The 14592-nt window shown below is 48.1% G+C and overlaps 1 protein-coding gene across 2 annotated transcripts in view; it reads right to left on the reverse strand.

The window, feature by feature from the left end:
• Positions 1-492: 492 nt before the first annotated feature.
• Positions 493-14592, reverse strand: part of DENND5A (DENN domain containing 5A) — a 112552-nt gene continuing 98452 nt past the window's right edge. Inside the window, exons 14-23 of one of the 2 annotated variants that reach the window (XM_082626468.1) lie at positions 12975-13059; positions 12055-12183; positions 8063-8184; positions 6750-6895; positions 6053-6171; positions 5467-5648; positions 4772-4854; positions 4164-4287; positions 3018-3186; positions 493-1515 (exon numbers count right to left, since the gene is read on the reverse strand). In XM_082626468.1, the coding sequence (XP_082482594.1) occupies positions 1332-1515; positions 3018-3186; positions 4164-4287; positions 4772-4854; positions 5467-5648; positions 6053-6171; positions 6750-6895; positions 8063-8184; positions 12055-12183; positions 12975-13059 (1343 nt within the window). In that variant the 3' untranslated portion in view covers positions 493-1331. The remainder of the gene's footprint in view (positions 1516-3017; positions 3187-4163; positions 4288-4771; positions 4855-5466; positions 5649-6052; positions 6172-6749; positions 6896-8062; positions 8185-12054; positions 12184-12974; positions 13060-14592) is intronic. The other variant, XM_082626469.1, reaches the window with a different exon arrangement.

A 14592-nucleotide genomic window follows, 5' to 3' on the forward strand; every position in this document is an offset into this window, starting at 1 on the left:
GCTTCCTGCCAAAGCAGCTTGGTTGAAGAATAAAACCAAAGGAAGCTGATTCCCGGGACCCTTATAAAGCTCTATCACCTGCCATCCTGGGAAAAAGCAAACCTTCTCTCAAGAAAAAGCTTTCCTTCCCGAGGGCAGACAGGGTCTCATGTGCCGTGTTCCCACACTTGGTCTTTCTTACCCTTCAAGAAATGGCCCATCCCGTCTCAGTCAAGTGACAACTTTTGCAACCTTGGCCAGGTCTTTTCCTCTCTCTGCCTCAGCCTCAGCCTCCTCCTCTGGGTAGTGGGAAATTAACCCCGGGATACATCCCTCTCAAACAGCCAGGAAAGCTCCTGGTGCCGCAGTGGGTAGGACCCAGGACACACAAGCCCCTCTGCGCAGTCCTGGCCTGGGAGGTGATGCTACAGCCTGGTTCTCTCAGACAGACCCAACTGCACCCTCCACTACCCACTCCTCACAACACCCCATGAAAGTCAGGGACCCACACAGTTCTGTTTCAGGTGTTTTATTAAGTGGGCCATACTGCAGCTGGTTTCTAAGTCGCAAAATAACATAAATTTAACAATGATAACATAGCCAGTTAGACTGTGACAGCTTTTTCTTTCCTTAAAAAAAAAAGAAAAAGACTTAAAACACACCATGGAGGGTTAAATAAATAATACATAAAAGAAAGAAAAGGAAAACCTGTTAAAACGTGCTTATGTTTACTTCTGTGCAACTGCGTGCCAAGAGGAAACTGATTTTCTGCACGATGATACATCCTGGCATGTCTCCTTCCCAAATAATACTGACAAAAAAAAGAAAAGACATGGAGCTGACTCATCAGTGCTTGTAGAGGCACTACTAAAAATCCCTTTGATTGGAGCTTGGGGCTTCCTGCTCAGCACACTGGTATGTGGCCTGTGAAAGCCAAATATCCATAATAATGTTAATATAGAAAACATCAGTTTAAAAACAATGTGGAATGGCCTCATTAACGCGGCGGGGATGAGGAAGCAGAACTGCCCCACACGTGCCGCAGGCTCAGTCCAGGGAGGCCGCAGGCTCCAGCGCGTGGCCACGGCGAGGGAGGGCACCAGCTTCAAAATAAGCGGCACCAACCTCGTCTCCCTCTCCCTATCACTCTTTCACATGAAAGTGTGTAAAAAGCAAATCAGCAAATAAACTCTAAAATAGATTATTTATTCCAAAAATCCTCTACTTTTCTTTTTACAGTGAGTGTACATCTCCTCTCATCTCCTGCACAACTCGCGTAGGTCCCTTGGGGAAGAAGGGGGGCAGAGCTACAGGCGAGTCTCTGGGTCCTGCTGTTAGCTGGTGCTGGAAAGTCAGATGTCGATGCCCTTGACCAGGGATGTCTCCAGCGTGATGTTGAACTCCTGCAGTGTCTGCAGCACGCGGATCAAGGAATTGACAAGTGTGTGGTCTTTGATCAGCGCCACATCCTCATACATGTGTGCGGTGATGGGGCAGTCAGCCAGCAGGGCAATCCAGTGGTGCAGGAGGTGATCTCTGGCAGGGAAGGATCAGTCCAGATGCATCAGAAGGGAAAGGGAAGGGAGACGGTTAGCGAAAGCCCAAGGGGGAAACCTGCTCCATCACTCCCTGAACAAAGTCTGAAGCTGGAGAAGCAGATATCTCCCCGCAGCCCCCTTTCCCTCCCCTAAGAGCACTTGGCGGAGATGTCTTACACAGCTTTAAAAGGCTCCCACTGTGGGCTACTGAGCCCTAGGGATGCCAACCCAACCTGACCCAAACAGGCCCTGTCATCTCCCACAAGGCCTGCTCCGCCTCCCCCTCTAGCCCCCCAGACAACCCCACCAACAAGACACCACGTCCTGTCAGCAGCACTTCCTCCATCTCAACAGCCAGTCTCTCCTAGATCGTCGCTCCTCCCCACAGCGACCACCACCAGGAGTAACACTGCAAGCTGACAGCCACAGAGCACTCAGCATGTGCCAGGCACCGTTATAAGGGATTTGACCTTCGTGACAACCCCATGGTGTGAGGCAGGTGCTATCAGTGCAACTGTTATCCCCACTTTACAGGTGAACAAAGTGAGGTTGATGGAGGTTGAGCAGCTTGTCCAAGAGCACACAGCTAGTTAAGTGGCTGATCTGCAATGTGAACCTGGTGAATCCGGTTCCTGAATCTGTTTTTAACCACTATGCCAACTCCCTCCCTTCCACGGCCTAAATAAAAACTGCCTTGTTTATCTGGGCTTCGTGCTCTCACCTGACCCACTGGAATAACCCCTAACAATCTTGCCCACGCACACCATCCATGATATCAAATTACTATCATTTCAGTCCCCTGATTAAAAATCAACTCTGTCCCAGCTCCTCATGGCCCCTATCCCTTAAAGTGTTTCCTTCCCACATTCCACCTGTTATTTCCTGACCCCACATGCTTTGCTTCCTTTAGGGCCTGTTAGTTCTGTCTGCTTCAAGCTCCCTCCTCAAGTCTACCCTTCCGTTAAGGCTCACCTCAAATACCACCTACTCCCTGAGCCTCCTCTGATCCTTCTCCTCTACATTTTCAGCAAACGTTATGAATGCGTACTTTTTTGAACTCTCCCAAACTTCTGCCTTGTACTAAATAATCAGGACAGGTGAACTTCTAAATGGTAGAGACTGTATTTTATTCAGCTCTATTCCCACACCTTCCGTGAGGCCTGGCATATTCAAATGTTTGTTAAAGAAATGACTAGATATATACACTCTACTTCAAATTTTGTCAGGGGGACGGTTTTATTCCTTCGCATCAAAATGTGGCCCCTCTTACCCAGTTACACACATACGCTTTCATCCCCACCCCACCCCTCTCTCTCACACACGCACACACACACACGCGTGGTACATGAAGAAAAGTAAGGGCCTCTACCAAGGCCTCCAAGGCCTCACCTGCCCAAGGGCACCTGGCCATTAGCCCCTCCCCACCCCCGCACCACACTGGGCCTCCAGCACCACCTTCAGGGCTGGCTGTGTGCACACTGGGCCATGAGGCGGCAGTACCTGGCTCCCAAGCACACCAGCATCTGAAACTTGCCATCCTTGCCAATGTTCCGGGGATTATTGTTGATCGCAGTGACAAAACGGCAGAAGTTCCGGGCCCTCGTATGCCAGTTTTCCTCAGGAACAAGTTCATTCTGCTCCAAAGTCTCGTAATAGGTTTGTGCTTTTTCTGTGAAGAGGAGACAAGCTTGCCAGTGACAAAGGCTCTCAAAACCGACCTGTCCCTGACTGTCCTGTAGGCCGCTTGCCACAGGCCTACCTCCGTGTCAACGCAAGTAACTTAGTAGGAATAACATGAGTGCTCTGAGGCCACTGGTCACACTTCAAAATGATCCTTATGAATGTCTGGAATTCTGCTGAGAAAGAGGAATCTGCATCCTGCTGTGAAGCAGCCAAGTGCTTGCTTTTTGTTAGCTGTAGTCTCAGACCTCAATTCTAAAGCCATCCTAAAAATCACACATGACTGACCAACATTCAATACTGCATTGTCAACTGAAAATGAGAGAGACTATGTATATTTAGTTTGAAAAATTTGAAAATTTGTGTTTCATTCACTTTGATAGTATGGTTTAACTGGCCATTTTGTCTTTATGTTTTATTTTGAAACCATTTACTTTATAAAATGTTCCGTTTGGATATTTATTTTCACTTTGAATAAATTAAAACAATTGGTACTTTAAAAAAATAAAAATAAAAAATGATCCTTATATTCCCTATCTCTGTATTTTAGATTTTTTATGTGGCCCTTGATATAAAGATGGTCCTTTCTCAACAAAACTCTTGAGGGAGAAGCTTCTTGCATCAAATTCTCCAAGGGGATGTAACACAGGGCTTGGACTCCAATGCAACTGGTCTTTTGGACCTACGAGCAGGAAGTGTGAGGAGTCATGACTAAGCCTGTATTATATATGACAGGTGCCTGGAAAGAACCTTTCCTGTCCAATTCTCAGGAGATGAGGGGTGAAGGGTGGGAGGGCTTCTGTTATTACCTCCGAGAAAAGCCAGGGCAAACAAACACATCTAACCTGAGAGTCACCTGATTTGGCTTCTGTACCTCAGACCCCAGTGGTCAGCACCCACATTATGCTGATGATTCCCCCATGTCTCCGCATGCTTTTCCCACCCTCACACCCTAGCCCAACTCACCCAAGAAATCCCAAATGAAGACATTTTTGAAGAGCCGCGGTGATTTAAATCCATGCTGGAAAGCCTGTTCCAGGGCCGAGACAAGGCCACATTCTCCACAAAGCAACAGCGTCAGACTACCTCGCTATATAAGGAAACAGGGGAGAGTGCCAGGCTTGCCTCAGCCAAGATGCCCTCCCACCACTGCATCCCCAGCCCACTGCCCACACTCGGGAGGGCAGCAAAAGACATGCAGGGACCTTGTCTAGTCTCCCCAGCACCTGGCAGGGCCTGACTTAGAGCAGCTCTCAGTGAATAGCTGCTGATGGTTCTGGGCCCCCAGCAGGGGACAAAGCCCATGTGGCCAATGTTCAGGGAGACCCAGACAAGTTCAAAGAGGACAGAAATACACTGTCCATTGGAGGCCCAGGGACTCTGCTGAGTTGTCAGTGAGTAAGGAAAACAGGGCAACCCTAGGCACAGGCCCCCAGAGAAAGGAATCTGCTGAATCTCAAACTAACTGAGGCACACACTCTATGCACTGGGCTGTCCACAGCACATGGGCCTGGAACAAGATTATTCTCTCTTACTCAATATAAGGCCCTGGGTTGGAGGGCAGGGAGGCTCACCTCTTTCTCAGGCTTATGGAAGTGCTTCACGATGCCATTGACTGCCTCACCGATGGACTCCTGGATCTGCCCAGTGTTCAGCTCTGATAAAAATCAAGCAGATATCCAGTCTCAGGTTAACAGTACTTAGTTGACTGAGCAAAAGACTGAGGACACAGGAAGACCCACAGGAGAGGTAGGGCAGCTTGGACCCTGGGAAGAGTGGCTCTTGCCCACCCAACTTTGCTGAGCTAGCTCTTCCTAAAATCTTGGGACAAAAAGCAAAAGCTAGGATCTTAGAGTTCTGTCTCCAGGAGATGCTGGTCAAGTTTCTTCTCCACTTTGCCCTGGAACTTTTGGCAACCAAAAGAGTGCCAAGACTTGACAGTAAAGCCCAGGAACAAGGAAGGGGAAGGCCAGAGAGTAAACCCCTCTCCTCTACAGGGGCACATACAAATAGCACAGAGGACCCAGGCCAGGATCCAGGAGCTCCCCCCTCTCCTTCCAGTCCTCTAACAAGAGGGCCAAACCCCCTCAACTGATTCATGAGAGGAGGGTGACAAATGCCTGGGGCTGCTTTGTCTTTGTCGGCAGAGGTGATTCCTGAGGCAGCTGCACAGGCTGCGGGGGATCCGGGCTCCCTTATCAGGACTTCCAGAAATCTGCCCATTCCCCAGGCAGGGCAACACGAGGGCCTGGCTCCACCTCCCACTTACTGGGCTTGCTGTTGGGTGAGATGGTAACGAGCCTCCGGATGACGCTGGGAGACTGCTGCAGGGGTGGGGTCCGGCATGGCCTCTCGTCCACCTCAGGCTGGGATGTGAGCAGGTCCCCGACTAGGACCCGCTCCAGGCTTCCGTCATCCATGCCCTTCCCCAACCACCGGCCACACGGGAACCTGAGGGTCAGGAAATAGCCTGTCAGAGCTGCCAGCTCCTTGAGCGTCCTTCCCCTTGCTGATCAGCAAAGGCCATCAAAAAGCCAATCCCTGAGGAGAGGCTCTGAAACCGGGCTAGGGATCCTCAAGGCCCTGCTCCTCATCCCACCGTGCGGCATCAGGGAAGCCACCCGAGTGATGGGTGGCCTGGAACCTGTGCACAGCGATGTCATACACCTTCACTTGTAAAGCCCTCCTCCTTCTATTTCTTTTCAGGGCATGAGGCAGAGCCAAACAGGAAGTTGCCTCAGCCTATCACAACCTAAAAGGTCTCCTTGAGAACCCCACATACCCAAGCATCAAGCACAGTCCCTGGTGGTACACCTAGCCCCACTGTCTCAGGGCATAGCTGAGGGAACACTTACTTGTAGGTATGTCCGGTGATCTCATTCCTGACCATCACATACTCCACAAGCCATTTGGCATACAGCCCAGAGTTATCATGGCCTATCTGCACCGTAGTGAGCTTCCCCAAGTTCTGGTACTGTGAGAGAACAGCCAAACAGAGAAGATGGGGTAGGTCAAGAAAACAGAAGAAAAGCGCCACACTCCTCAGAGGCACACATCTGACTGGCTCCCTGCAACCTGGCCCCCCAGTATCTGCAGGGGCAGAGCTCATGGCTCCACCTACTGCCAAAGCTGGCAGCATAGTACTACCTCATGAGGCACGATGCCAAGAAAGAAAGACACCACTACCTGGAGGAAGACTAGGGCCTGGGAGCAGAAGGCTCTGGAAATGGCAGAGCAGTCTGAGCTCTCTGTGAACATTTGGGCTCAGCAGCTGAAAGAATTCTTGGGGATTTTTCAATACACCATGGGCAAGGAGGTATGCAAGTCCAGATGGGTGCCTTCCAGCCAGAAACCATTTAGACAGGGCAGGTTCCCCCGTCCTCAGGTCAACCCTTGGCTCTGGCCTCTGATCGTCTTGCGACAGGTCAGCTGTGCTGAAGCATACCCTGTATAGAGCAAGGCCTCTAAAACCCTGGAGAAAGCTTCCCAAAGTAGCTGTTGAAACTCAGATCCCCATAGAGCCTGGGGCTGTGGTCACCGGATAACACGTACCTCGAAGGTCATCTCTAACACGTTCCTGGGAATCTGCAGGATGTGTGTCTCACCCAGTTCTCCCGAGATGCAGATCCATGGGTTGGCGGTGAACATGGAGCCCCCCAGCTTCTTGCTTGGTACGATCAGGATGTGGTAAGGAATCACTGTTTAGGGGAAGCCACAAAGGCATTGGAGGGGATCAGGAATCCCTCCCATACCTGAGAGGGCCCTGACCTGCCCCAGGCGTGCTGGCATGATTGGGGTTCCTGATACAGAGCCTGGAGCAGCAGGTCCTGAGGACCCAGTCTCTGGCCAGCTTAGAATATTAGCCAATCTTCCCCTCAATCTCACTCCTCCCAGGGTTATCACCCAAACATCCAAATCCAAGCCCACCTGCAAGCTCAGAGCTAAGTAAACCTGTTCCTTAAACAATATCACCAACTCAACACGGCACTGAATTGCTTTTCAGAGTACTTTTCTATCTATCATCTCAAGGACTCTAATAACAATCTCCAGAGAGGCCAGGCAGGTATCACAATGCCTTTTCTGAGGAACTGAGAGGGAAACAGTTTCCCCCAGGTCTCCTATATTCCAGTCCAGTGCTGCTTCCACTGAAGCTTACAACCCTTTTCTCTGAGAGGGAGGATGGGTGTCATATAGAACAAGAGTCCACACTGCTGAAGCTGCTGAGTCACTGGCCAAACAACTAGTCATGGGGCAAATTCAGACCACCCCCCACCAAACAAAGCATCCTAGCACCAAAGAAAGTTGAGACTCCAAGGGCCTTCCTTAGACCATTTTAAACGCTCTTCCTTGCTCTGCAAATAGGGAGACTGAGCCCCACTGCAGGAGGAGACACTGCTCACAGATCCATAATGAGTTAGGGCAGAACAGGGCCTGCACCCAAACCTCCCACTGCCATCTGAAGTTCTTTCTGCTACTTCAGGAAGAGTTGTTGTTCCCTGGGGGCTGGTCTGAAACTTTCTGTGATGTTGAATGACTCTCTCAGCCCAAAACAAGAGGGAGATTTCTTTACAGATGTGCAGGGAGGGCAGTGAACTTCACCCCCCACACCCCACTCCACCTTAGGCCCCCAGCGCCCAGGACCACAGTGACAACATAATGGCCAAAAGCGCTGAGCTCCCCTGTTCAGAACAAGAGTAAGAAGCTTGAGAGAAAATACAACCTCCAAGGAGGGCAAGTACACCTCCCTCCCCACAGAAGAAAGTACAAGTGATAATCTTTCTTTAAAAGGGGAGAGTAAGTTAGCCTCAGACAGGCTCATGAAGACTGGCATTGGGAAGGCTAGTGGGGAGCACAGGGCTACTCACAGATAGTTGTGAAGACATTGGTGAAGCAGAAGTAATCGACGGCATTGAAAGAGAGGAGGTGATAGAGGAACTGCTCCTTCTCATCGTCACAGCGCAGGAAGGCATAGCGCTTGTACAACTTTCTGTCGGAGAAGAGGCAATACATCAGTCTCCCAGACAAAGGAGGGGTAAGAGGCTAGAATTATTCAGTTCTGGAAGGATACAGCTAAGGGAAGAATGTGAGTCAAGCCTCAAGCTCTTTAGGACCACCGAAAAAAGGAACAAAGCCAGCTACTCCAACTGAGGGCTAGAGGGAAAGTGGCTTTAGCTACAGCAGGAACAACAAAAACCAAACTCCACCTGTGTCCAAGAGTTGACGTTACTATAATGTAAAGTGTCAGACGTCATGGGATCTTCTTTCCTAACCTGAGGGCTTCTATAGGGCATCACCCCAGTGTATGGTGTAGGAGTAGCAACAGGAGGAGGTCTGTGGTCACCATTCCTTACCAGGGCTAGTCTCTGACCTTCAGCAGACCTGAGACCCACAAGTCAGAACACTGATCTGAACATGAATGTAAGCTGAGGACAGCTTCAGAGGCAAGGAATGGAATGAACCAGGTCACAGGCAAGGAAGAGCTGTGCAGACGATGTCCTTCCCCTCTTTTCAAATTTCCTCCCATCCCCACCCCTCATCCACTGCTCACTCATCAAAGGCCAACCCCTCTGCCTGACACTGCAGGCCTTCTGGGCCTGCACAGCAATGGTACCTTCCCCAAGTAGCAGGGACACAGAGAGCCAAATGCACAGGCCCCCAGCACAAGAAACACACAGAGAACAAAGGAAGGTCTCTGTCCTGCCTGCCCAGACTGCAGTCACCATGCCAGAGAGGTATGGGATTCAGTAGACCTGTGAGGTTCTACCTAGACAGTTTATAAGGTAGTTTCCACAGAAAATTCACCAACCAAAACCTACTCTGTGCAGGTGCTGGAGAGGGAAGCACCTATCCTCACATACAGTCTAGATGAATAAATCTGATAAAGGCCACAGTATAAGACATGAGTTGCCAAATGAAAGGCACTCTCTGGGCATTTAAAGGTCCAGAAGTTTCGCTGGTCCTAGAACAGGAGGGCCTGAAGGACAGCACAAATTTAGACAGGGGTTGTAGAAGAAGGAGAAGGACAGGGTATAAAAGCCAGTTTGGCTAGAGTTGAGGGCTCAGAGAAGTGATCAGCTAGCAATGAGACTGAAAAGTCTGGCTAGGGTAAAATGAAGGCAGGCCCTAAATATTCAGGCTAAAGAGTTTGTAATCTGCCCTACAAGCAATAGGTTTCTTAGAAGTAAAGGGAAAGCCACAGCCAACTTCAAGAAATTTGAATTTAGTACAGCTGAAGAGTGAAAGGGGCATGAGGATGAAACCTAGGGAGTAGCAGTGAATAAGGAGACAGATGAAACAGCAGCTAAGGACTTGAAATGTGTATGTGGGAGGTAACACTAAGCAAGGAGTCACACGAACTCCAAACTGTGAACCGAGGTAGGGAGAAGGAGTATTGGGAGAGGCATGTGGTTCATGCCTCCAAGGAAAGCAAATTTTAATAAGTGGAAAACAAATGGATAATGATAACACAGACCACCAGTGGTTAAAAAAAAAAAAAAAAAAGGAATGAACAAATACTGTAACAAATGCTGTGGGTGCCTGGAGGAGGAATGGACTAAGTCTCTGAGGAGTCTAGGCAAACTCTGGCAAAGAAGACTTCTGACTAGGCCCTGAAAGGGCTGAACACATCCTGAGAAGTGTGAGGGGTCTGATGTGGCTGGAGCTTTAAGCAAACTTAGGAGAAAGATGAGAGAGGGTAGGATAGAGTAGTAGGTAGGTTTTGATGAAGTACACCTTTCTCTCTCCCTATATCCCACCCAAAACGCAATCTGTGGCAGCAAAACTCTCATTTTCTACTCACTGGAGTAAATTCTGAGCTTCTGTCCTCTAACAGGGCTACAGTTTAAAGAAACCAAAATTAGTCTCCTCACCAAAGTCTGTGCCCTGTTTGCTCCTGCCTAGGCCCTTAAGTTCACAGGCCCTAGACCGATCCACTGCCCTAAACCTTCATAAAGTTCCTGGGCTTGACTCCCTCTTGGCTCCCTCTCTGCCATGTCCTCCTGCCAACTTGCAGCATCTCCCGATAGACGATGCCCACACCGGCCCACAGGAATCACTCCTGCCCTGTCAGCCCCTAGTGCCCACACGGCCACAGACTTTCCCAGGACACACAACTGTCCTCTAGAATCTGGTATGCAAACAATTCCCTTCCAAACTCCAGGCTTAAATGTTCACTTGTTCTCTTTTAGTTGTCCTTCCAATCTTCAAATTTTATTCCTAAACCTTTTCGTCACTAAAGGGAATCAAATGTAAGCACTTTAAGAATTGCTATTTTGTAACCTCTCAAAGTGAGCTCTCTAACCTATCAAGATTTTGAAACCGGTTTCTTGCTGTGGTTTAAACACACAATAAAGTCTAAAAATTTATATTTTCACTTTAAATAAAAACAGATTCTTCAGGTTTAATCAATTCACTTACACAAAATTTCCCCAAGGTCCACTTCTCTGCTTTATTGTCCACAGGGAAGTCACATAATAAAGGATACCATGAAAAGATGCCCAAGGAAATGCCAAAAAGAAAAATGCCCAATAGGCTTGCCAATGAAGAAAGAACCAAACATATTATATATAGGAAAAGACAGAGAGGTGGTAACTGAGAGGCAGAGAAGGGAGACAGCCTTCCTCCCCACTCCTGCTCTAGTAACTAGGGTACGGAACGAATGCAAAGGATATAAAATCAAGAGAAGGGAACTGTAGATTTAGTGGCTCCTAGGAGTGAGGAAGAGCAAGCACCTGGTTACTTTGGGCTGGCCTAGGCTCAGGAGAGAACAAAAGAGATAGGGTATATCTTAGAAGTTTCTTTTTAATTCTCCAGTGCTTTCCCCCTCAAGACAGGAAAGAGACCAAGAAAATGCCCTATGCCCAACAGGTATACAGGTCACTTGAGTGCCACAAGGAGAGGAGGACGCCCAAAACTCTGAGGTATCCAATGAGGATTCCATCCTTCTCACTACCTCTGTAAGAAAGCTATTTGGTGGGGGGGGATATAGATCAAGAAGGTAGGGAGAACAGATATAACAGAATTATTCTTCTACAGATAAAGAAGGCGAAGAAGAAATGTTACATCACCAAAAACTTCAGGAAGAATATACCACCAAAACAAGAAAAGTCCTCCCATCTTCTCTATGGGAACTGATCCGAGGTAGAGCACAACAGGAGCTCATTGGTGGACCAATGGCTGAAAGAGCCTGGATAAACCACAGTAAGTCCCAGAAGAGAAACCAATGGCCAAAAGGGAGGACCACTGCTTCCTGGAGTGGTTGTGGCTAGAGGCCCGAAGAATCCAGGCCTTTAGAACTAAGTTAGGAAAAAAAAAAAAAAGAACTAAGTTAGAGAGCATGCAGTCAACTGATTACGTCTGAATGTTCCTACTAAAATAAGTGTGCTATGTTGAGCAGTGCCAAAAGAGTTAATTCATCTACAGGAAAATATAAAAAATATTGCAGTGGGGCTTCCCTGGTGGTGCAGTGGTTGAGAGTCCACCTGCCGATGCAGGGGACACGGGTTCATGCCCTGGTCCAGGAAGATCCCATATGCCGTGGAACGGCTGTGCCCGTGAGCCATGGCCGCTGAGCCTGCACATCCGGAGGCTGTGCTCCACAACGGGAGAGGCCACAACAGTGAGAGGCCCGCACACCACACACACACACAAAAAAATTGCAGTGTAAGTGTACAACGGTGTTCTACACAGAAAGGAATAAAGAAAAAAAGAAGAAATGCTGCAAAACCTTCATATGCAATTTGAGTTTAGCTGAATTCAGCAGTAATGATATACCGAATACCCTTCCCTTCCCATGGGGGTTTCCAATCCCTCCCGCCATTTCCAGGAGCTGGTTATACTCCAAGTGGAGTGGCCTTACTTGGTGAGCTCATGGTCTGAGAGAAGCTGCTTCAGGTGTCTGGAAAGTAACTTTTTTTCCATGGACAGTCGCACCCATGCTCTGGCTTTTCCCACATCAGTCTTGATTTCCCCGATGTTCTGGATGTGCCTGAAGGGGGAATGGGAAAAGGGGAGTGGAGGGTAGGCTGGGAGATGAACTCACTATCAATACCTCCCCTGTAACACCAAAGGAAGCCTGGCCAGGAAGCCCTACTGCATCCTGAGAGAGTCCATTTCTCTTGTTCTCTAAATCCTGAGCTTCCATGTAGCTTTGCCAGATAGGCTCAGGATAATTTGGGGGGCTGGGGAGGAAGCCAGTACAGCTCTTAAAAAGCAAGGCTAACCCCAGAGGTCTTAGGCCTTGAAATACTCTGGTGTAATTCTCCAAAGATGTCAGGAAACACAACTGCTTGTACAGCTCTACAAATGCATCATGAAGTACAGGACCAATGAGGAGGGATTCCTGGTTAAATGAGACACTGTAAAAGTTCAGGTCACTGAGACCCTGCTATTTAAAGTGGACACCTCAGACTTCCCTGGTGGTGCAGTGGTTAAGAATCCACCTGCCAATGCAGGGGACACGGGTTCGAGCCCTGGTCCAGGAAGGTCCCACATGCTGTGGAGCAACTAAGCCCGTGCGCCACAACTACTCAGCCTGCGTGCCACAACCATGGAAGCCCATGCACCTAGAGCCTGTGCTCTGCAACAAGAGAAGCTACCACAATGAGAAGCCCATGCACCGAAACGAAGAGTAGCCCCCGCTCGCCACAACTATAGAAAGCCCGCGCACAGCAACAAAGACCCAATGCAGCCATAAATAAATAAATAAATAAAGTGGACACCTAAGCAGCAACTGAAAACAGGATTTTAGTGGCTTATTACAAATGAGCCCAGACTGACCTCATATCCTGAATGAGGGAGATTCTCAGGGGAGGCATGACTGCGCTGGCATCAGACTTCCTCCGTTCTGAATCAAGAAATATTCCTAGAACAAAAAGTTGGTTAAGTCCAAAGAGATCTGTATACCCCAATAGCTGACTACCCTTCTTATCTCAAATCACAAGTATCTACAGAAAAAAGCTGGGGTTACTTTGGTAACACTTTGATCAATCATTTCATGAATATTAAGTACCTACTAGGTATCAAATTTTATACTTTTATGCATATTATCTCACTTAATTCTCTAACAACTTATAAGATAGCCATGGACGGTATCACAGAGGAGGAAACTGAAATTCAGAGAGGTTAGCTGCTTTGCCGCAGTCACCAAGTGGCAAAGTCAGGACTGGAAGGAACACAGATCCTCTGGTTCCTAATCCAGTATGTTCTCATCATAATCCATGGAAGCAGTGCTTCCACTAGGAGCTACTACTCATGTCCTGCTCTTGCCTCAAAATGGACTACAAAAGAGCCAAGGGAATATGTAAAGAACATGATCCAGAATGCTTAGGACCTCTAGATATAATACCTTTACATCCTCATGTCTGGCCCAACATTTAAAATTAGTATCTTCATCATTCAGCTGTTGATAATTTTTGGCTACAGTTTATCCCTTGGCAATAAATTCTACAGCTTGCCTGAGAAGACTCTGCTCTCATACTCAGAAAGTGGACAAAAAACTCCTTATGAGGCTACTTAGGGAGCTTTTGTACCTGGTTTTTTGCCCACTGTTTTCCCCATGTTCAGTGCTAGCTCAGATGAACTAATTCAAGGGCAAAGACAACACTGAGTATATGCCTACCTTTTCGCCCCCACTTAAACTTATCTTTACCATTAGGACAAGAACATCTAAGAAAGTTAAACAAACTCCCTGGCAGAGAGAGGAGAATGAAGGATGGTATGAAGAGGAGATGCTGCCAAGAAGAAAAGGAAGGAGGGAGACTGTCCTGGAAGGGACACTGCAGGATGTTACAAAGAACAGTAGACCAGGAGACAAGAGGCCTGGCTCCTGATCTGGCCTCTTCTATCAATTCACTGTGTGATCTTGAGTAAATTAAATTCCTCTCTGGATCCCAGTTTCCTCCTCTTGTAAAACAAGGGGGCTGAACTAGATGATTTCTGGGGTCCCTGCCAACTCTGATATTTTTATTAAATAGAAACAGAAAGCAAATGGAAGGGACCATGCACACCAGGCCTTCACTTTGAGAAGTTCCAAGGCAGGACGCTGACAAACAGGCTCTCTTAACTGATAGGATAGATCATCTCAATGTTCATCTCAGAGAAATAAAACAAAAGACTCTGAAAACACTCTAAACAGTATCAATCCAAATTCATTTAAAACCCAAACTTATTCTAAGACTGGCCTCTTGCTGATATAAATCTTCTATCTCACTGATCAAGTGTATAGAAACACATAATAAAAGCAAACCCCATGGTTTTGGCATGCTCTGTGGTTCAGAGAGCCCTGTGGCTTAAACATTACAGAGTAAAGACTTCATTGACCTGAACAGTCTGCTACAGATGATCACTTCAGTGGGGGATAGGAAAGTGAGTGGAGGGAGTTTGTCCAATGGTGCAG

Source organism: Mesoplodon mirus (assembly GCF_964341445.2).
Source record: "Mesoplodon mirus genome assembly, chromosome: 7".
Classification (NCBI taxonomy): Eukaryota; Metazoa; Chordata; class Mammalia; order Artiodactyla; family Ziphiidae; genus Mesoplodon; species Mesoplodon mirus.